Genomic DNA, 21,728 nt, shown 5'->3' on the forward strand with positions numbered 1-21,728 from the left:
CAGCAAGAATGTTTTGAGAGAAGCTCCCTTCGGTATGGGTGATGAGCCCAGGAGAGAGAATAAAAACAATACTCTAACAAGAAATGTACAAAGCAAACCCACAAAGAAAACAGAAAAACGAAACGCATAACAAAAAAGAAAGAAACAAGCGCACGCATGCCTATGTACAGTACACGACAGAACGAACCGCTCCCCAGCGGTGCAGGTGTTCAAGACCGCTGTAACGTTAGTTATGAGTAGAGACCGGATTTTAGGCAAATGCCTATTTTTTTTTCAACGCTTCGTAGGCGCACTATTTTTACATATGAGCACGAATTAGGTGTTGACAACATGTTTAATACTCTTTTTATAGTGCCTATAAATGCCTATTTTGGTGTCAGTGCCTATAAATTCCTATTTCCACGTCGGTGCCTAAAAATGCCATATTTTACAGAAAAGGGCCCTGAAATACGCTTTGGTTTTGCTTTCACATTCTGTTTGCTTTCGAATCCATTTCGGTTTTGAGTAGAACACACACGTGGCAACATTAGAGGACCTCGTCAGTTGGCTGTGGTGAACACTGCACCTACGCCGGCTGCGTACACAATACCAACCACGTCAGCCGAAAATTTCGAAGCAACCTTTTTCCTATTTTCTGCCATTTTATCGTGGCAGCTTGTTGATGACTTTGGCTTTTAAAGTGGTAGTTGACCAGATGGCACCACAAATGACAACATATTTGTTAACGTTGAAGCATCGTGTATGCCTGCAATAAATAAGTTCAAATCCTGTGGGAGCGAAAACTGAACTCATTTGTCAGATGCTTTGAATTGACAATGTTTCTATCAAATTCTAAATACATGGCCTCCTGTTAAGGTGTTCATTGTTTCTACTTTTGTACACGACAAGCGAATTGTTTATTTCGAGGTATACCAAAGTGTTTTAAAAGGGTTGGTAACCGTCCCTTTTGGTCTGCTGAAGCATGTGTATTGTACGAAAAGTTGCGTTACAGCCTTAAAAAAAACGGCTTCTAATGTTCGTACCTTGCTTAAGGTCCCAAACCATTCTTGCTGTGTTTTTCTTTTATTCTACGGCAGATATTGCGCGCTGAAGTTCGGAAGTGTGTGCACTTTTGATAAAGTTTATAGTGCCTATTTTTCTCCGTTAGGTGTCTAAAATGGAATTTTAGCCGCCTATTTATGGCGCCTAAAACGTGCTGTTTAGTGCCTAAAAATCCGGCCTCTAGTTATGAGTCAGGCCACAACATTTAGAGCTCTTTAAGACAACCCAGTGACCGGCCACGGCGGAAGCGCGGCGCCGCGGTCGAGGGAGGCAGGGCGGCCGGTCAGACGCCGTGCGGGAACCCGATCCCGCAGCCTAGTGCCGCGGCGTCCGTCCCACAGTAGGCCATTCCCTTCGTGCTTTTCGTCGCGAAGGCATTCGAGTACAAACTGGTTCTTCAAAAGGAGGGGCCGAAAGGACGGGTGAGAAAGAACCTAAAGAGTAAATACATTTAGAAAATAAAAAATAAGAATGATAATGGGGACGTGGGACCCCGGAGTGTGCAGGCTTCATGGAAGAGGAGGGATTCAAGACGTTCAAATTGTTCTAGCTGAGCTGGTAGAGCATCGGATACGAAATTCAGATACCACCGGCGGCGTGTCGTTGTTCTTTCTTCTACATTACAACTAGGGCCCGGAACTTTGGGCTTTTGCCTAAACATGCCTATAAATGCCTAAACGGGGGATTTTTGCACTTGCCTGCCTTTTTTTCATTGTTTAGGTAATACTACCTATTTAATCACACGTGTTCCCTATATATGCCTAAATCCGGCATTTCGGTCCTCGGTGCTGTTCTTCAATTTTGAGGCATCGTAAGTATGGCGAAAGGCGCGCGCCGATGTACGCACAAACGGCACGCGTCTCGGCAAACGTTTTTCTCGAATTGTAACTGGCGCAACCAAAAAAGTTATATAACCTCCTCGAGTGTAACCCTACACCCGACCAGCGCTGTCCAGCCGGGGACCGTCACCTCAACGTGATCCGTCCAGGCGGGGACCGTCGCCACAACGTGCGCAGGACTCTCACCTTCGCGCGCTCACTGCTCGCTCGTCGCTCGGTCGACTATCGACTGCCTGCCCCTCCGCAGAGAATGGTCACTTATTTGCCTGCCGCTTCTGGAACACGCGACACTGGCTTTAGCGGGCTCACAACCTTTGCTTCGTCAGCGCTCTCAATTTCATTTCGTGTTGACAAGTCTGACATGCCGAAAGAAAAGGCATCGAGAGGCGCTCGTAGCAGGCAGTGGGTTTCGCAATATGGAGGTGTTTTTTCAACTGATGGAACTGTACTTTTCTGCAAAGCGTGCGAAACATCAGTATCAAGTGAGAAGCGTTGCCATGTAGAGCAACACGTCGCTACCAACAAGCATATTGCAAACCAGAAGCGAACGAAAGAGGGGACTTCGCAGTTCCTACTGGTGGTGGCTTCCAGCGGCAGTTCGACAGCAAAGAAATCGTCATTTGCGAAAGAGTTGTGTGAAGCATTTTTGGCGGCAGATATTGTGTTGTGGAAACTGACCAACAGTGATCTTCGGAGCTTTCTGGTATAGTACACCAAGAGCATGTCGCCGAATGTGTCCGGCTCTCTTTTTCCCAAGTGGCCGCATTAGAATCTAGCGCAAAACAGGTGCTTCTTAAATCTCCGTCAAGAATTGCTTTTTTCTGTGCCGCTGCACCGAACATTCATCTGCCGCCAAAGCCTGTTTAGACTCGATGGGGAGTATGAATAAACGCAGCAGTATATTATGCATGGCACTTTGAAGTGCTCAAATCTGTCTTTTGAAGAAATCAAGGATGACGCTACGTGTGTGATCCAACCAATAGCTATGTTCGAAGAAGCGACTTTGGAAAGAGACATGACATACATCAGTGCAAACTTTTCAACGTTGACGGAAAAGATGACAAAGTTCGAAAAAGCTGGACTCTCCATAGATGAATCATTCAAGGCAGTCGAAGAAGTACAAGCAGCACTTTGGGGACTGGAACAAAAAGGCGCTACTGCTTCTACGAAGATGCAACAGTTGGTAGCAAAAACAAAATAGAGGCCTAGAAACATGTTCGCAAATCACAGACCTTATACGCGTAGACGATATGGCCAGATCACCTGAAGCCCTGAGCCCCCATGAACTCCCATGTAGAAAGAAGCTTTTCAATGTACAAAGCTACGCTTAGCGAAATCCGACAGAGCTTCAAGTTCGAAAACCTGAGACGTGCTTTATAGCGGCATGCTTTAATTGAGGACTGCGTAAGCTCCGTGCGTGACTGACAAATCTTGTACTAATAAATAAAGAGTACTATTCAAAGCGCCTTTTTTCGCTTTATAGCGCCTATTTCAGTATTTTTTAGAGCCTAGGTGCCTGCCTATTTCGCGGTTCTTTAGTGCCTAAATTTCCGGGCCCTATTTATAACAAGTGACCTCTCAGGCTTTAATAATTCAATCTTTAATTTGCAATTGAGAACATCAGAAATTAGAGAAGAAAGAAATATGCCCCTGCTCTCCTTTGTTTCGGTCATTGTCGGTTTCCTTCATATGCATGTAATGCGAGGAATACGTAGCCGTGACCGCTGTGGGTTCTCGGAAAGCTTGCTCTTTGGCCGCTTAGCAGTGTGTCAAAGATTTTCCATTTAGCAGGCTTTAGCTTCTTACATCATACAGCGTATTCATTCGACTCGAACCCCCCCCCCCCCCCCGCCCTCCCCCCGCCGCGGTGGCTCAGTGGTTACGGCTCTCGGCTGCTGACCCGAAAGACGCGGGTTTGATCCCGGTCGCGGCGGCCGAATTTCGATGAAGGCAAAATTCTAGAGGCCCGTGTACTGTGCGATATCAGTGCACGTTAAAGAACCCCAGGTTGTCGAAATTTCTGGAGCCCTTCACTACGGCGTCCCTCATAGCCTGAGTTGCTTTGGGACGCTAAACCCCCAATAACTCAATAAATCGACTCGAACCCGGCGCCCACCACGGCATTCGGAGTGCTCTGTAACTACGATGCACTTTAAGAAAGCTTGTTGTGCACTATGTTTTTTTTTTCGGCGAATGTACTAAAATTAAACATTATTCACTAACGATTATTCCGCGTTTCAGACTCGGCTCTCTCCACTTAGCCACCCAGGGCATCTGGTAGTGTATAAGGCTAGTTGATGGTGAGACGTAGCAAGGAGTGCACGACGCGATGGGCACCTGTCTCGCTCTTGCGTACTGTGTCCCTCTCTTGCGTAATTGCAAAATTTTTAGGGTTTTGTCACTGACAGTGTTATCACTTCCATGCGTTTTAGAGCTCGTCTGCATTTTGTTTGCTGCAGTCTGACAGGAAAAGCTAAACTTCTCAGGTTACTTCCCTTGGATATCCGTGTCGAGCAAAATCAGAGAACATGATTCGGCAACAGGTAGGTCATTCCATATATGTTAGCCGTTGTCCCTTGAGGCGCTATGTATTCAACTTCGTAAATTTAGACCTGGAAGGAAGGGAAGGGAAAACTTTATTTTATTCTAGTTCTTTTTCCTGCGGTTTGGGGGCATCTGCAGAGACGTTTTCTCCTTGATTCTATCCCCAGGAGTCTTTTCTGTCGAAGTCGTCCGCCTCTAATCAATGGTCGGTTGCCCTCAGTCCAGGGCTCCGCTGGCCACTGCCGCCCGTTGAGCTCGCTGTACCAGACCTTGTTGGTCTTCACAGCGGTCGCTGGACAGCAGAGTCTCCCATTTCTCCGAACTCGGGTTTTGTATTTTGGGGACCACGTCTATGTTTTGGCAGGCTCATGTGATGTGATAGAGAGAGGGTTTTTTGTCGCACCAGGGACATTTATCCGCGTATATCGTAGGGTGCATTTTGTTTAGTATATGTAGGTTTGGGAAAGAGCCTGTTTGTAATTGTCTCCAAGTGACAGCTTCCTCTCTGCTGAGAGATTTGTGCGGCGGGGGATATCGCATTCTTCTGCCTCTGTAGTTTTGTGGTATGGCCGAGTATTCCCTGGGTGCTGGCGCGAGTTCCGCGGGCTCGTCGGATGCTCGGAAAGTAATGTATCCTCGAACTATCCTGTCGGCCTCTTGGTTCCCTGCCACCCCCGTGTGCCCCGGTACCCACACAATTTTGTGTGGGATCTTGTCGTTTTGTTCTTCCTGGATTTTAATTCTGTCGCTCGCTGCGAGGATTATACGGAGCGCGTGACGATCTATACTGCAATTCATGTAATTTCGGCAGGCTGTTTGAGAGTCCGTGAGTATTGTTAGCGACCGCCCGGTTCTATAGCCCTCCGCCACCGCTAGAGCAACGGCTACTTCCTCGGACTCTGCAGCTGTGCAGCCTCGAAGAGACGCGCTGGTCATTTCGCGTAAAGACCTGGAAGTATTTTTCAGCGGGTGCTGCACGTAATAAAGGTTTCTTTGTTTCGGCAAGCTATCATACCGTAAATATGGGGCTGTGTTATGCGAACGACTGAAAGCAGTATATCAGATTGTTAAAAACGGAGCTTGGTACAAAGTCCCCCGCCATATTCATGAAGACAGACTTTTCCACTGCAAAAATATGAGCCTTTTCTTTCTGAACTTCTAAGGCCATATGTATCTTCAAAGTAGAATGTGATTCCACTGTCACTTGGGAGCTCGTCAAAGCCCGCGTTACGACGTTAATATTTCTACCCTCTGTGACGGTTTGTACAAAATTTGTGCATGCGTGTAACAAAAAAAAACCTTTGCTTTTCTGGGTTGAAAGCTGGCCAGCGCGAGGCAGGAGCATTTAATGGGTGAAATCTTTGTTTTCAGTTGAAATAACGGTCGGTGCTTAAAGGCGTAAACGTAGCCATAAGGCAACGCATGCTTCAGAACTGGCCCTTTCTATCGCTGTGTTCACTAGCAGTGCTCGGTGGAAGTTATCGGAATATGCCCGAAAGCGTCCCTAACAAAAATAGCGTTTTCCGTTCTGGGTGAAAATATAGCCCTCCTGTACTTAAAGCGTCGTGCGCGTAACACTGAGAGCCCCGAGCGTAACCCGTTTTGGACGACTGCCTGCGAATCTCGGCACGCGACATCGCCACGTTGAGGAAGAAATCTTCCGCGCGAGTCTCGCTTCTGTCCGCCGCCCCAGAGCAGATGCAAGATGTCCGGAACGGCACTGCGCCGCGCCGTTGTACGTGACCTGCACGACCTCTTCCTCCGGTACTGCACCACCTCGGCTGGTATATAAGCCACGACGCCGGGGATGCGACTCCACACTTCAGCTGCGTCCTGCTACAGAGAAGCATCCACGATGAACGCACTGGTGAGGACTTTGGGAAGCGGGAAAAAATTCGCCGAATAATTTTAAGGCGGAAGCCTTTAATGCCTCATCGTTGTAAGCAGAAGTTGTCGACAGAAATGTCACGCTTTTCAATTGGTCGGAATTGTTTGGTTTAGGTTTATTGGGGTTTAACGTCCCAAAGCGACTCAGGCTATCAGGGATGCCGTGGTGAAGGGTCCTGAAATTTCGACCACCTGGGGTTCTTTAACGTGCACTGACATCGCACAGCACACGGGCCTCTAGAATTTCGCCTTCATCGAAATTCAGCCGCCGCGGCCGGGATCGAACCCGCGTCTCTCGGGTCAGCAGCCGAGCACCGTAACCGCTGAGCCACCGCGGCGGAGCCAATTGGTCGAAATGGTCGTGACGTCACAGTGAACGAATTCCAAACGGGGCCAATTGTGCTTTGGCTAGTAACCATGCAACCAACTAAAGGTATCGTATAATGATGCTCCAAGTAAGTGGGAATGAGTGTTGTTCATTGCTTAATTAACCAATTAGCCTAATTTACGTTTCTAGTCAGACCAGATAAATAAATAAAACCGAATAGGATACTGGTCGAGTTAGGGGTCGAAGCAGGGTCTCCGGACTGCGAGACGAGCATGCTAACCACTCCGCTATGCCAGCTCGATGGTTTGGAATGAACAAAGGCGCGTCTAGTCAATACGGTGTCTTCGTTCACTGCCATCCGCCTCCCTTCGCTTACGGTGAGGTTCAGGTGTCCACCGAGATATGCGAGACTGATACATTTGCTTTCCTGAAACACCAATTTACCGACGAGCAATGGGCAGAGCCGAACGGGCGATGGCGTTCTGTGGACTCCCTGGCAGCATTGCAAGACGCTGTGCGTCCTACTCTTAGAGGCGAAGCTTATCGTCTTAACCACACATCAGTGACACGAGCAGCAACACTGCGCTTTAGGTGAACTTTAGGTGAACAAAGTGCCCTCCTGAATTTTTTCGTTGCTTCGAATGAATTTTTCACAATGCTCAGCACCGAGACACCCTGATGATGATGAACTATAGTGTTTGTTCAGGATGAGACAATCACGAGATAGCCTTGTTGCGCTTTAGAGCGAAGCTTAGGGCCCTCTCCCATCATACATGTCGGCCTATAAGGCAGAGTACTCTTTCATTACCTGTGGCTCTTCTAATGGGCATAACCCCTTCAGAGAAGTAAATTGCTACTACACACATAGTTACCTTTTCGTTTGAGAAAGCTAAAGAACATTTCGATTCTCAGCGTCATCAAAAAGAAAGAATGACTGCTTATGACAGAAATTCTTGCTCGTATACAGGGGTCTCACCAAACCGCTTGCGCTTAATTTGGCTTTTGAAAAACTCCTGCGGTAAAGAAGGAAAGGTTCTAGCAGTACCTCTTCACATGTCTACCAAATAATGATGAATTTTTGTGATACAAGGTCATCTGTGACCAAAGAGTGTCATGGCAGAAGGCATTTGGCGTCTGTTCAAGGTAGGGTCGAAGACTTATTGCACGAAAATTTTATCCCAAGGGGCCGACCACCAGGCAAGAGAAACTTTGAGCCCAATTTATCACCGGTGGGCATCCGGCGGCACTGGTGATCCATAGCTGCACCTTCCGCCTGCATCGCGGACGCTGGAAGCATTAGGCCACAGCTACGGCTATTGCTACAAAATACTCTCCATGGAGTGCGCGCTGCTCATGCCGATAGATTCCTTCGAGATCGAGTGTCCGAAATAGTTTTCAATATGAGCTTATGGACTTTGTTTTCAACATCGTTGGAACTAGTGCTCCTTAAATTCTTCCTCGTAATGATATTTTCTCTTCAACAATCCTGGCAGAGATTGTGTAAATATAGTACAAGTAGCTTTACGCACTGGCACGTACGTAAAAACTTTCTTTTGGCAGCTATTTCTCATCAAAAAAAAACATCGTAAATGAAGAGGTTAGGTAATGCTCGATTAAATTCGCAGCTTTGAATTTTTTTCTCTACATATTAGAACGGCTAATTGAAAATGCATTTCGAAGGAGTGTTTAGCAATCGCTCTCGGCGCAGTGAGAGAAATCGTGAGCGGTTAGCCGAAACAAAAAGTCAAGTACACTCTTCTCAGATTATAGGAACATGCATTGTCATTCGCCTTCTCATGGCTTTCTTGCAGACCACTGCCTTCGTGCTCTGCGCCGCCCTGGCCGCCGTTATGTGCGATCCTAAGGTCTTGGGATACGGAGGCGGCTATGGTGGCTACGGTTTCGGCTACGGCGGAGGGTATGGCGGAGGCTATGGCGGAGGCTACGGCGGAGGCTATGGTGGAGGCTACGGCGGAGGCTATGGCGGAGGCTACGGCGGAGGCTACGGCGTCGGCAGCAGTGTTGCCCTCCTGCGAGGAGGCCCCGGTCTCTACAAGGCTGTGCCCGGCCCAGTGTTCCTGGTCAAGACCATCCACCAGGTGAACAAGCTGAGCGGAGGAGGAGCCCTGGTCGCCCACTCCGGCCTGGGAGGAGGATACGGCGGCGGCTACGGAGGAGGCCTTGGGTACGGCGGAGGATTCGGTGGTTTTGGCGGTGGCCTTGGATATGGTGGTCTTGGATACGGCGGTCTTGGATATGGTGGACTTGGATACGGCGGCTTTGGATACGGTGGTCTCGGCTACGGCGGCCTGGGATACGGGGGCATCGGATATGGATACGGCAAGAAGTATTAGGTGGCTCTTCTAAGCGAGAAATTGAGGCTGCGGTGTTTTTTAAATAGGAAAGCCTAGTCGACAAAATGACAAAACACTGGGGCAAAGACCCAGTCAAGAGACTGAAGCAAGACCAAAGGATACTACCACCTCATTGGACGCAAGCGTGACCCACGTCAGTAGTGACGCTTTGTTGCGATCCCTATGGAGAATAAAAGCTTGTTTATTTTCCAACGTACAACTTTCTTTGACCCTTCTGTCCACCAATGCTAGTCACTACAACTCGCTTTGTGCTCGTTTTCGGTAACTCTAAGCGATGTTGTATATATTCGTCAAAAATATCAAGGAAAACTAAAAACACCGCCAAGCGTCTCAAAGCGCAAATGACTCGGTGCGAGAACTAATGCCTATAGAGGCTCAGATGCGCATCCTGGTACCTTCAGATGCACAATTATAGTCACGTGAATCGGCCGGCGAGACTCGGTGATACCTTCAGGCAGGTGTTGAAGCTCCCTGGGTAAAACGAGACGTGCGTTATTCGCACCGTCTAAGACTATGTGGATGCAGCGTGGTGCCAGGATTCTAACCCTGCACTTCTTGAATGTGAGGCGACGCGCTCTGGCGCCACTCCATCAGCGCAATGATTCGAGCGAGGTGCCCAGTAAGCAAAACCCTCTTTTTTCTCGTTCTTAGCAAAAGGTATTCTTATAAAATCTACCAGACGTGAAAATCATGCCCCTCGTGTATAAGGGTGCATTTCTGCTGTCTTCCCACAGATGGAGCCATCATACCAATTCGTCTGTTGAAGCACGGCGAGCATCGAGTAAGAAATCTTTCGAGGCGAAACGATTCCAAGAGGTGCGCAGCCACAGTCTTCAGTTGTTTTCACAGTGTGGCACGAGCGGAGGAGTTGCAACGACAGCGGAGTTGGCACGAGCGGAGGAAATGGACTTGAAAGCTTCAAGGGCGTCCGTAGAACTTTTTCCATAGGAGGGGAGCTGGGGTGCACCCGATGTCCGGTGATAAGGGCGGGGGTAGGTTAGCACCAAAAAGGAACTAGCGCATAAATAATATCCGTGAATCCAGGGGGGGGGGGGGGGGGGGGGGGCAACCGCTCCCCTTGCCCCCCCTTCCGGACGCCCATGAAGCTTACAACTGAGTTACAGGCCACTACTATCAAAAACATTTTCTTAAAAATCCGCGAAACCGCGATTGATAATAGCAGGCAAAAAATCAAAACAAAAGGATCATTTTGTGAATAAAAAAGCGGAAAAAGAGATATTTGATCGGAAACACTCAGCGACGACTCAAGAGGCAATGGCCCTACATCTTTTTTCACCTAGACAAGGATGATCTATCTTAAATGAGAAGTGAACGCGAACCAAGCACTTGTCAAAAAACATGGCGTTTGAAAACCTCCTCTGTTTCTTCATCGAAGAGCGACTGCGGGTGAGTTGCAGTTTGGCATTTAAGCCCAAGTAGAGTCGACCGACGGGTTAATGTAAGGGTTCTGAGGGAGCGATTAACATTCCCCTGCGTCTGCTAAGTGCCATGGCTCAAGCGGCAGCCTTCTGCGCAGGTTGGGCTCGGTATTCAGCACAATAGTTCAAGGACAATCCTCTAGCGATGAAAAAAAACGATACAAAAAAATTTCAGGACGAATATGATGCTCCCTCATGCAACACCAGCTATGCAACTTACTCCACCAATCCCTTGATAATTATCCCCAAATATTATGGCACCGCCTACTGACCATTACCCTATTTGCTCCCCCGCATCCACCCGGGACCTACAACCCCTCCTACAACCCCCCCCCCCCCCGCTACTCTTTCCCACACTCTCCTTGAATGCAGGGCAGCCCTCCCCCAAGGGGCTCGGAGCTCCTGACCACTTGAGAGGGATGGGAGATCCTACTGCGCTCGACGGACCCGGCCAGGCAGAAGATCGTCGCTGACCAGGCCGCCCACGTCATGGAACTCCATGAACTCATGAACAGATAGTGCAGTGGGATCGTGCGGAGACCGATGGACCTAGGTCTCCCAAATTCCTTGGTCATTCAAGTTATTTCTCTCGAAGTTTCAGCCCAGCCCTATTGGTGATTTGATTTTGCGACGTATTGAGGCAAATAATTTAAGGCGCCTGTAGGTATGTGCCGTTACAAAGCACTTTATTTTTCACACACTCTTTCAAGTCGCACTCCACTGCCAGTCTTTGATTGTCATGAAAATGGCTTTGTAATCGGCGAAATGCTGCCCCAATGCCTGGTTCATAAAGAGGCTGTTTATACTAGGAAGACAACACTTCAAATGGTGTGACCGATTGGAAAATATATCGGATGCAGCAGATTTCGCAGCACCGCCCTCCAACAGAGCGGAGCGCTGCGCAACTGCGAGCAGGCAGAGCGTGGGTGTTCATGCCGCCGCGAACAAACCTCCCCTCCCCTCGCAACCCTACCTCCGCATACGCAAAGGTGATGGACGACGAAAAATCAGTGCAATTCACTACGGCGCGCCGTTGCGACCGGCGTCGAAACGTCCGATCGCATCTCGTCGCCAGCGTCCAACCTGCTATACGTCAACGACGCGCGGGAAACGCAACGACGGTAAGCAGCAGCCAATGCGACCGCGGAGAGCGGCAGCGTCTTGATGACGTCGGGCGCGCTTCTCGGAGCGGAACGCCGACGTCAGGAAAACACGCCAGTATTGTTTGTTCACGCTCATAAACAGGCCTGGAATAGATAAACGTCAAAAATGCATACGGTCTGAGGAACGCTGGCTAAAACCGAGTTGCTGGTAGAAGTGATAACTGCGATGCAAGCAAATCTCATCCCATACGAGCTTTGGTGCTGTTGCTTCTTGTGTGTTTCCCTGGCGTCTGCTAGCTCCGCTGCTCAAGGAGCAGCGGAAATATAACATATCTTTGTTATGGGACGGGTCCAGAGTAAAGGGGTGACGAGTATAGTACCTTTCTTTGAGGGTTGGCTAGTTCCGAAGCGCCCTCAGCTGCGGCATCGATGCGAAAACAGACCAGGGCAGCTAAGGAGCAGCTAAGTTCGTCACCCGGCGTTCCTGCAGCAGGCATCGTTGCCGAAAGCTCGACTCTTGCGCAGGCATGCTGTCGTTGCACGAATATAGGAGCCAGTCTTTGAGGTAGCGTGGCTGCTTTTTAGCGATAGCGTGTAAAGCTCAATCGGTCGAAAAGCCATCGACGTCGTAGTAGTTGTAGTTGTCGGCACTGCGCGTGGGAAATATCCTGGGGCTTGCTAAAAATCAGAGCTCACGCACACTCAATGAATACAAAAAAAAAAACGAAAATCCATGCCTGGAATCCAATCAGGGGCTTTGGCGTTCGAGACAGGGACGCTTCAAATTCGCCACGACGGCTTTTTTTTATTTCATGTAAATAGTACCGAAAAAAAATCTAAGCATGCTTACGCCACAAAACACCAGGCCACCATACCCCCGTATGACGCCATCTTCCAAAACATCAAAAGTCTGGGAGGCACACTCGTGCATCTAGATAGGCGGCTGTTGCTGAGCAGCATATACCTCCTGAACCAAAGTGCATTGTTCACGAAACAAAGATTTCGGCTCGGCGATTCGGCGTGGCGGTGCGTCATGCGGCTCTATCCAACAACATAAATAGATCACATGGCACAACACAATTTTTCTCCACAGGCAAGAAACGGATACTGTAGGGTGTGATGTCAATGTCCTTCTTAACTGCTTGTTGCAAAATGTCAGAAAAAAATACAGCATCCATGCAGAGAACAAAACTATGGCCAATTGTCTCTGGTGTACTGGTGAATTGCCCCCTCTGCAGTGCACCGCCACGACGGCTCGACGTTGAACCATGAAGACACGTCTAGTGAATGCGAGGGTTTCTTTCTTTCACTCTCCTCCTTTATCCCTTCAATTACGGCGCGGCTCAAGTGTCCACCGAGATATACGAGACAGTTACTGTGTCATTTCCTTTCCTCAAAAACCAATTCGAAGGCGTCGCGCAGAACGGGGGATGGCGTCCCGTGGACTCCCTGGGAGCGCTGGAACACGCCGTCGCGTTCCACTCGTAATCGGATATAGTAAGGTAAATCGACGAAAAAAAAACGATTTTTTAATTGCATTACTAAAAAAAAACTTTGAGATAACTGCGGCAACCTGCACTAGAGCAATGCGAAAGCAAAACGTCCAAATACTATGATGACGTCCATGGCTGTTTGGACGTCCGTGTACTATATCGACGTCCGTGGCTAGTTTGGCTTCTAAGTGTATTTTTCGCGCTTTTTGGTGTTGATTTAATTAACCAATTATACCTCATCAATAAAATTTTTCCCACTAAAACATTTTATTATACACTATCTGTCACAACCACACTTTACCATATTTATCAACAGAGAACGACGTAATCGTGCCGTTCAAATTACGGACACTTTTTGCTGGTGCGACAGAGCCGTATAATGCTCTCGCATTAATAATACAGGCTGTGCGGTGCAACGCCGTGCAGTGACGAGGGCGCAGGAACGCTCAAAGCCATATAAAAAAGCCGTCGAAAACCGCGCCACCTGGTATTTATAAATGACGGACGGGAGAGTTTGTTTACATGTTGTTTTTCATCATTTCTTCTATGTGCATGCATTTTTGCAATATATATGACTAAATCAATTAAATGTATCGAATTTCAAGCTATGTTCCCAATTTGTAGTTCCAAATTTTAATATCAGGGCTGCCTTCGTAGCGCATTTAAACCACATAATGCAATGGCCAAAGCCCAGTAGGTGGTAGAGGACAACATTGATAACGAACACTTTATCCTTATTTATACTGGTCTCAATAATGCGCTGAATGAGAGGAGCCGGAATCTTGAGAGACAGAAGTGGGTATGCGGAGGCTTAGAGAGGTCTCTGAGAGGGTGCATGTGACCATATGCACAATCCCAGAGGTCCAGAGGCAGTTTAGCGGGATGCAAAATAAGGTCGTTGTGGCTAACTGTGTCATTAGGGTAATGAGCAGACGACTTGGATACGGCGTAATGGACGTTATCAGGGACGTGTACGAGGCCAGCATGAAACTTATACTTTTATGAAACTTATACTTTTGGAGGGGGCGTCGCCCCCTCCAAAAGACTGAAATTTTACATAGGACAACGATTCTGAGCACCTTTTCCCAATGAAAAAATTTCAAAAAATATACGTTTAAAATGTGACTGCCCCCTCCGTAAATCCACCCTTTGTAGCATGGCAACATCGCATGTGTTTCACATCCACAGATCTAGTATTGTGCCCAACAAACACAAAACCTCCTTAAAATCTCCCAAAAATGACCCATCGGGACATCTGGAATCTCCCCAGGAGGAGCTCATTTTTCCCGAACACATCTAAAAAACGTCCCCACAACTAGCAATGTCCAAAAAGTTGTGCGTCCCATGGAAAGCCCCAAAAGGTTAATGCTCGATTTCTCGGCTCTGGTTCACTAAAATTACTCCTCCTTTTTCATGCAGCCTGCAGGCATCCAAGCGCACATATGTGCCAAATTTCAGGTGCATACTTACGTTACAGGCGGTTTAATACACCTTTCCACTCGTGTGAATGCGTGCTGGCTCGGCCGTTCTGCACTTATCCGTTTACGAGAAATGTCCTACCATTTTGCACACAAAGCAAATATCAACTCAAAAAGTCACCGATTTGGCCCATATAAGAGCAAATAGCAGCGCCATACAGAAGTAATTTCAGTTTACTAGCTGTGCTCTTAGCACGAATTGCATCCTGTCGTCCATGCCGGCCACCGCACCATACACCACCACAATCAAAATGCATTCATGTTTCAGTCAAAGAAAAACAATACAGACCGAATTGAAAGTTCGTGCCGAACAAAACTTACGTTCAACGGCGCAAATCTGAATGAATACAAACAGCAGACGCAAACGTATGCACCATTTAATACACAGTGTACATAACACTACGGCGCCATGCATATAATGATGGCCACTTTTTTCTCCAGCCCTGAGAAATCTGCAATATGAAGCAAGTAAAACAGAATACAGGCTGAAAGTTGATGCACCTCAAACGAGCATTCTAAGGGCTACAAAAGCAGATATGCACACGCAAAAGCAAATGTATGTAAAGAGCAACTTCGGTGACAAAAGAAAAGGCGAGATGGGCGTACGCTGCAGACACGCAGTTTCAGGTCACGGATTTTCTTCAAGTTGAAACCCCCCTCACGCTTAGAGACTCGGAGCAAGCTTCAGCGACGTGTTATCAAACGAGAGAAAATAAATATTAGTTCTACTAGGCGAAAATAAAAAAAAAGTGCGAAAAGGGCCTGCAGTATGCTTAAATAAATAAATTAATTAATTAAATAATTAATTAAAATAAACCAACATACCTTGACGACGTTGCCTACGGAAACCCAGAGATGAAATACAAGGCTGCAACCGCTGAAACCATAAATTAAACGCAGGCTTCTGTCCTGCGCCTTCTCACAGCACAGCGAGCGCTCAAACATACGCGTTACACCCCATAATATATATGACCGTAGCTTTTCAGACTTCTAGAAGTTTAGGAGTCCCCAGTGGCTGCAGTATAAGTTTCATGGTGTTGTGCCTCATTTCAATGCTGTGTTTCATATTTAATGTGCAAAGCTGCAGCTGTACGCTCCGCTTTTCTCTACTTGGTGAAATACTAGCTTGTAATGTCATCGCATAGTAGCACACCTTACTTGTCATCGACAATACAGGCAATGAAAGTCAATCTGTTGTACGTAATGAATGCATCAAATTATTTTTCTTCAACATAACCACAGGCTCTTTTGCTGGGCTAGTTAGTGCGACATTGTGTTTAGGAAAGTAAAAACAGCATAAATTTTACACAAATCACACAGAAAGATGGACAGGACGGGCGCTGTCCGTCTTTCTGTGTGGTTTGTGTAAAATTTAGAGCTGTTTTTACTTTCCTGTGCACAATAACCACCACAGGCATCAATGAAATTCAGCGCACATGTGCATCTTCATTTCACTACGCACTTTTTACGACAAATAACACTATCACAGGACATGGGCACAATACACACATCTGAGAAAAGGCCTCCAAATTCAGTTAGAGCTTCGCCTTTTTCGCACTTCTTGACCATGACATCAGCTAGAAAAGCAGTTGCATACCTGCTACAGGAAACCGGTCTAAACATAGCGCGCGACCAAAAGCACAGAATTAGCCACGATATTGATACATGCATTCGAACAGACAGAAGTAGTGCATGCACTAGAAGAGAAAGAAGTTAGTTGGCTCTCGCTAGCGCGCTCCCACCACTGAGGGACCGCCGCAGTTTTTTCGTCTCTGCTCCGGTGTTCCATTTCGCGTTGCACGCTACAATATGAACGAATACACTTGAGCCCGGCACGTCCCAGAGGCAAATAGCTCGCTAGACACTTCAAACGTCACAAGCTGGCAAATAGCTCGCTAGACGCTTCAAACGTCACAAGCTTCAAACGGACATGTAACAAAGTCTCTGTATACTAAGAGCAAAGTGAGCGCAGCTGCTTCCTTTACAATATCGCTCTCCGCCCATGGCATGGCCCCTGCCGCTCAAACAAACGCAATCGTCGAAAAACGAAAATGACAGTTATACCGACGTCAGTGACAATCGCTGGAGCGTTGCAAGAACACGCATGGGTAGCAACGAGCTATCACTGCCGATGTAAACGGGAGCGCGAATGGCACACACACACTGCACGTACAGGACGCGAAACGTCCGCACAATGCGCCGACGACCGCTCTAGCGCACGCGTATTGAATCTGGTGAACAAACAGCGCGAATGCAGCGGCGGTCTGCCGACGGCTCCGAGCAGTGACGCAGTAAACGAAATGCCCGTGCGATCGTGGTCGCCGAGCACGTTGAAATCAATGCACACAACACCGACAGTTTTGCAGCGAATTCCACCTGAGATATGAGTGAACGGCGCCAACGTCAGCCTGTGAGCACGATCAAAAACAAACTTGAGCAGTTGAGGAAAGCACGCCTACGCCGCGCACCGCAAATGCTACGCCGCGGCCGTCTGGTATCGCCCGGCTTGTAAACAGCAACTACAACGCCGTTGCTAAGCTGGCGGAGCAAGATGGCCTCCCAATCGAGAAAAAACCACGTGATTTCCTCCACGCTTTTCTCCCAGGGTGTTGTATGGAAAAAGCCTCTGCTCTTTTTTTCCTTCCTCCAAGGGTTCAATCCACGAACGGGCTGATACTAAATTCTGTGCCTAGGTAAAGGATACGCAAGCGTCAAAAAACGCGTACGCATCCAAAAGTAAAGGTAGACATCGAAGCCTTGGCCCGTATTCTCGTTACATGAAAAACATTACCCAGAAGCAAGGTAAGACGAGAGAAGCTACGGGCCAAGCGCTAACTTTCAACTAAGTCTTTATCGCCGATCCGCAGCTTGTATACACAGACACATTGAATCTGCAAAAGGAAACAGGTACGCTGCAGTTGTCATCATTTTTTTTTGTGCGGTCTCCTTTCCTATTGCATTTATCTTTATCTATATCTCCGGATCCAAAGTAGGGTATTTCTCTCTTAGAGGCGTCCCTTATAGGGCCTGCTTATTCAGACCTGAATGTATTACGGAACGCAGTCACGTTCTCCTCGCCGATACCCTTTCTTCAAATAAGGAGGCTCGTCTGAACAGTTTCTGGATGTTTGACTCGTGATGCGAGTGACCAGAATAAATAACGGGAAATTGCAACAAACAGCGCGAAAATCACAAATACGGAAAGAAAGGGCACTACGATGGCTGGTAATGGTAAATAGTGTTAATATTGTAATTATTAATGATTTCCCTTGAAGTGAAAGAAGCTCGTTAGGAGAGCTGCCCCACATAGACAAATGAGCTAAGCTGAAAGGAGGAACAGAATTCTGATTATTTTATTCGCTATGCGTAATTGGCTCTACGACCGCCAAGGCCCCGTTATCTCCCTGACATTGGTCAGCTGGCAGTAAGGATGACAAGAAGAAAATAGAATCGAATGAACGGAACACTTACATAACGCTGGCCCTTGTCACACATCTGCCACTACGGCGCTTTGTACGCTATTGCGTACATACCTCTTGAAAATAAATAGCGGATGTCACCCACTGCAAGACAAGTTAACCAGTTTTAACAAGGTGCCCGCAGACTATTCATGAGGAAAGAAATATTCTTGGAAAGAAATGGTGAGCTACACTTGCAGGTAATGTGGGGTCACAATAGCCTGTCAACGGAATAAATTAAAAGCATGATTTTAACATATCTCCCACTAAGCAAACTTGCGGACATATGTTCCAGTCCCGTTAAACCACCAATGTGACTTTAAAGGCTTAAGCTTGATTATTACGAGTACTGGTTACTTTTATTGCGCATTCAAAGATTTTGGGCCCTTTCTGTCTTAGTTCAGAGCTTACTTGTTATTAGTAGAGTCGGTGACAGATATGCGCGTCGGGGACACGAAAGAACCGCACACGACAAAACAGCATGCGTCAAAACAGCGCACAAAAAACAGTACATCGACAAAAAAAAAAAGAAGCAGCAGAAATACAGCACAACAACAAAACAGCACAGGGGAAAACAGCACGCTGGACGAAACAGCACAGCGAAAAACAGCCGGACGACAAAGCAGCGCAGCGCAGTAAGTTGCGGCCCTGCGGGAGGGATGACCTATCCTAGCCATAACTGCAAACAGTAAAGCACAACACATACGGCAGCGACCTTTGGAGTTAGCGATTACTCGCTTCGCTGATTCAGTAAGGAACAGGGCAGGCTCATTTTTCCCGGCGCTGTTTTGACGCTGTGCTGTTTTGTGCACTGTTTGGACGCATGCTATTTTGTCGTGTGCTGTTCTTTCATGGCGCCATCCCCTAGCAAGCTGATGTGATAAGCTTCGAGAATTTCGTGCTCAACCTCGCTCTTGCCTCTACCAGGAAGACTAACATTGGAAAACAGCGGGTAGCAGCCGCAATCCGGGCAGTGGCGAGGAAGGTTTGCACCTCAGTAGGGATCAAAGAGTTGTGGCGCTCTTGCTGCCTCTCACTGAAACATAGGCCCGTTTGGTCAATTTAAAAATTTTCAAGAGTGAGCGGAAACTTGTGCACCACACCTGTTGTCGCGTAATGCAACAGTTTTCATGCTGCGTCGTACACACAGGAGGTCTAATTCTGGAACACTCAACGCGTGAAAAAGGCTTGAAAATTTGAATGGGGGAAAAAGGCGAAATTAACTTCTTTCCTCCCAGAAACTTTTTTTTTTATTTTGTGGGAAACCCTGTGCACATATGGCATCACTTCAAAATTTTTCCGTTCCGATCTTCTTGAGCTAGCCATTTTCACATCTCATCTGTTAATCTTTTGCAGCACTGTTTCTGCCACCGTGTTCAGAAGTGCTTTTGGAAAACCGGAGGCTCCCAAACGCTCGAATTGGATGTCAGAACTTGATTTTGTGCTCTGGTGGTAACTGTTTAGCAGCGCATAACGAAATCAGTTCATAGCAATCCCTCTTTTGAAGACTTTAGAGTGAGCAGGATAGCGCCTTCTTACGTCTAAGTAAAAAGCACCAGTATTAGCCACGGTCAGGAAAAGTGAGTTCTAAAAATCTAATCGAGTGGTTAGGGGGCAGTTTATGGGTGAAGCAACGAGAAGTCGAGCAAGCTTTAAAGGATCTTCAAACCTGGTCTACAACCGCATGCAGGAAGTCATCCTGGGAAAGATTTCAAATAGTAAAAAATCATCAACATACCAGAAAATTTTGCACACATGTTTGTGAAGAAGACAGCCCTGAAGAGAGCCCCAACACATATTTCTTGTATTCCGTATAAAAAGGGCGTTTATAAAATCTACAATGGTGGATGAAAGACCTTTCTAAGAAGACATCAACACAGACGCCACATGCATTGAACAGAACGGCAATCAATCAGTTAACGCACTGCAATTAACGCCGCCGCGGTGGCTCAGTGGTTATGGCGCTCGGCTGCTGGCCCCAAAGACGCGGGTCCGATCCCGGCCGCGGCGGCTAGAATTTCTTTGGAGGAGAATTTCTAGAGGCCCGTGTACTGTGCGATGTCAGTGCACGTTAAAGAACCCCAGGTGGTCGAAATTTCCGGAGCCCTTCACTACGGCGTCTCTCATAGCCTCAGTTGCTTTGGGACGTTAAACCCCATAAACCAAACCAAACCAAACTGCAATTAACAGTTTGCCATGAGGGACGCTGTAAAACAAGCCTTCAATGTCGACAGAAAACGCACCATTAGCTCCAGGGATCCGTTGCCCTGCACTTCAACTACTGCAGCTGCGCTGTAAACACAGTAGGCGTCTTCCACATTCAGGGACTGCCAATTTCGCTGCAAATACTGCCCTACTAACTTCTGCCATCCTCCGTCACAATGGCTCTCGAAGGACTACCTGTCGCGTGGGATTTTGCACAATTTTTCTCTCCGAAAAGCCACAAGCCAAGACAGATTGCCCTTTGAGAATAGCGCCCTGGTTATCTCCCAACCATTCTTGTTTCTGTGTCTTGGTTGCTGTGCTGTGCATGCTGGGCTGGTCCTGCTGTGAGACGGACATGTTTCAATAAAGCGCAGGTTTTTTCCCCTCTTGGGGTCTTGCGTATGATTTAGCTACCACTTACATTTCAATGCGCCCAAATGATCAAAGCGCCTGAAAAACAACGGCACCTTTCAGGCATTCAAGTACAACTGCCTGTTGTGTTCAACAGGCTCCCTCCTTCGTGCTGACAAAACAAAAAAGAATGACATGGCCCCTGTTGACTGCCCAGGATACAACCAGCTTAAGCTGTCAGTTTTTCCGGCTCTCTATTTTGTCTAGCAAGCGTTCTCTGCATAAAACTTGGTTTGGTTTATGGGGTTTAACGTCCCAAAGCGACTAAGGCTATGAGAGACGCCGTAGTAGAGGGATCCGGAAATTTCACCACCTGGGGTTCTTTTACGTGCACTGACATCGCACAGTACACGGGTCTCTAGAATTTTCTCCTCCAAAGAAATTCAGCCGCCGCGGCCGGGATTGAACCCGCGTCTTTCGGGTCAGCAGCCCAGCACCATAACCACTGAGCCACCGCGGCTTTTTTTTTTTTTATTGCATGGAAGAACTTCAGCAAAAAGGGGGAAAACTTCAATCAAACTGGTTCGCGTCTCAAGTTACCGGGCTGCTTAATACGAGCCCGCCATAGCCCTAACTCAATACTGCATCCCCATCAAAACGTTGCATAAAACTTACCTCGTGTTGATTATAAGCATGCAGTTGAAGAAGAGGACTTCTCTCGCCGTTATTTTTTGCTCTCTTCGTCTTTTCCAATGAGGAATCATGGTCTTCTGCCCGGCAAGATAGGTGGCGGGCTGGAGGTACGCAGTTTTTTGAACTGCATATACTTGTGCTGCGTCGAGACTAAGCTGCGATTACTCAACTGTTCTAACAGCGGCCGCTGGCAGAAGCTTCTTGGGCCGCCGCGTTAAGAGGACAGCATTTTATGAGCCTAGAGAGGCACCAGGTTCATAGCGCTCCTTATCTTGGGACACAGAGCGTGGCCCAATACCACGGAGTCAAATTGCTCCGTTACGTGTAGCAAGAGCGGAAACGCTTGCTACTCGAAATTCCACACAACAGGTAGTGACGTTCAAACGCTGCGTTTAGAACTATAAACTCTCCCCTTCGCACGATTAAAAACGTGCTACACGGGAACTATCCCCAAGAAGAGCTCCAGGCCAGCATCTCCTTTCTTTCTACGTTTA

The 21,728-nt window shown here is 47.6% G+C and overlaps 1 protein-coding gene across 2 annotated transcripts; it reads left to right on the plus strand.

Moving 5' to 3' along the window:
• The first annotated feature begins 6,279 nt into the window (after nucleotides 1-6,279).
• On the plus strand, nucleotides 6,280-8,993 carry LOC149361015 (uncharacterized). Of its 2 annotated transcripts, none has more exons than XM_089569441.1 (3): nucleotides 6,280-6,291; nucleotides 8,451-8,544; nucleotides 8,593-8,993. In XM_089569441.1, the coding sequence occupies exons 1-3, from the start codon at nucleotides 6,280-6,282 to the stop codon at nucleotides 8,991-8,993; spliced, it is 507 nt and encodes a 168-aa protein (XP_089425567.1). The 2 variants fall into 2 exon arrangements, with proteins under 2 accessions (XP_089425567.1, XP_089425568.1); XM_089569442.1 differs by having other exon boundaries at nucleotides 8,451-8,520.
• Nucleotides 8,994-21,728: the final 12,735 nt, after the last annotated feature.

Source organism: Amblyomma mixtum, chromosome 2, assembly GCF_055824585.1.
Source record: "Amblyomma mixtum isolate Tamu chromosome 2, ASM5582458v1, whole genome shotgun sequence".
Lineage (NCBI taxonomy): Eukaryota > Metazoa > Arthropoda > Arachnida > Ixodida > Ixodidae > Amblyomma > Amblyomma mixtum.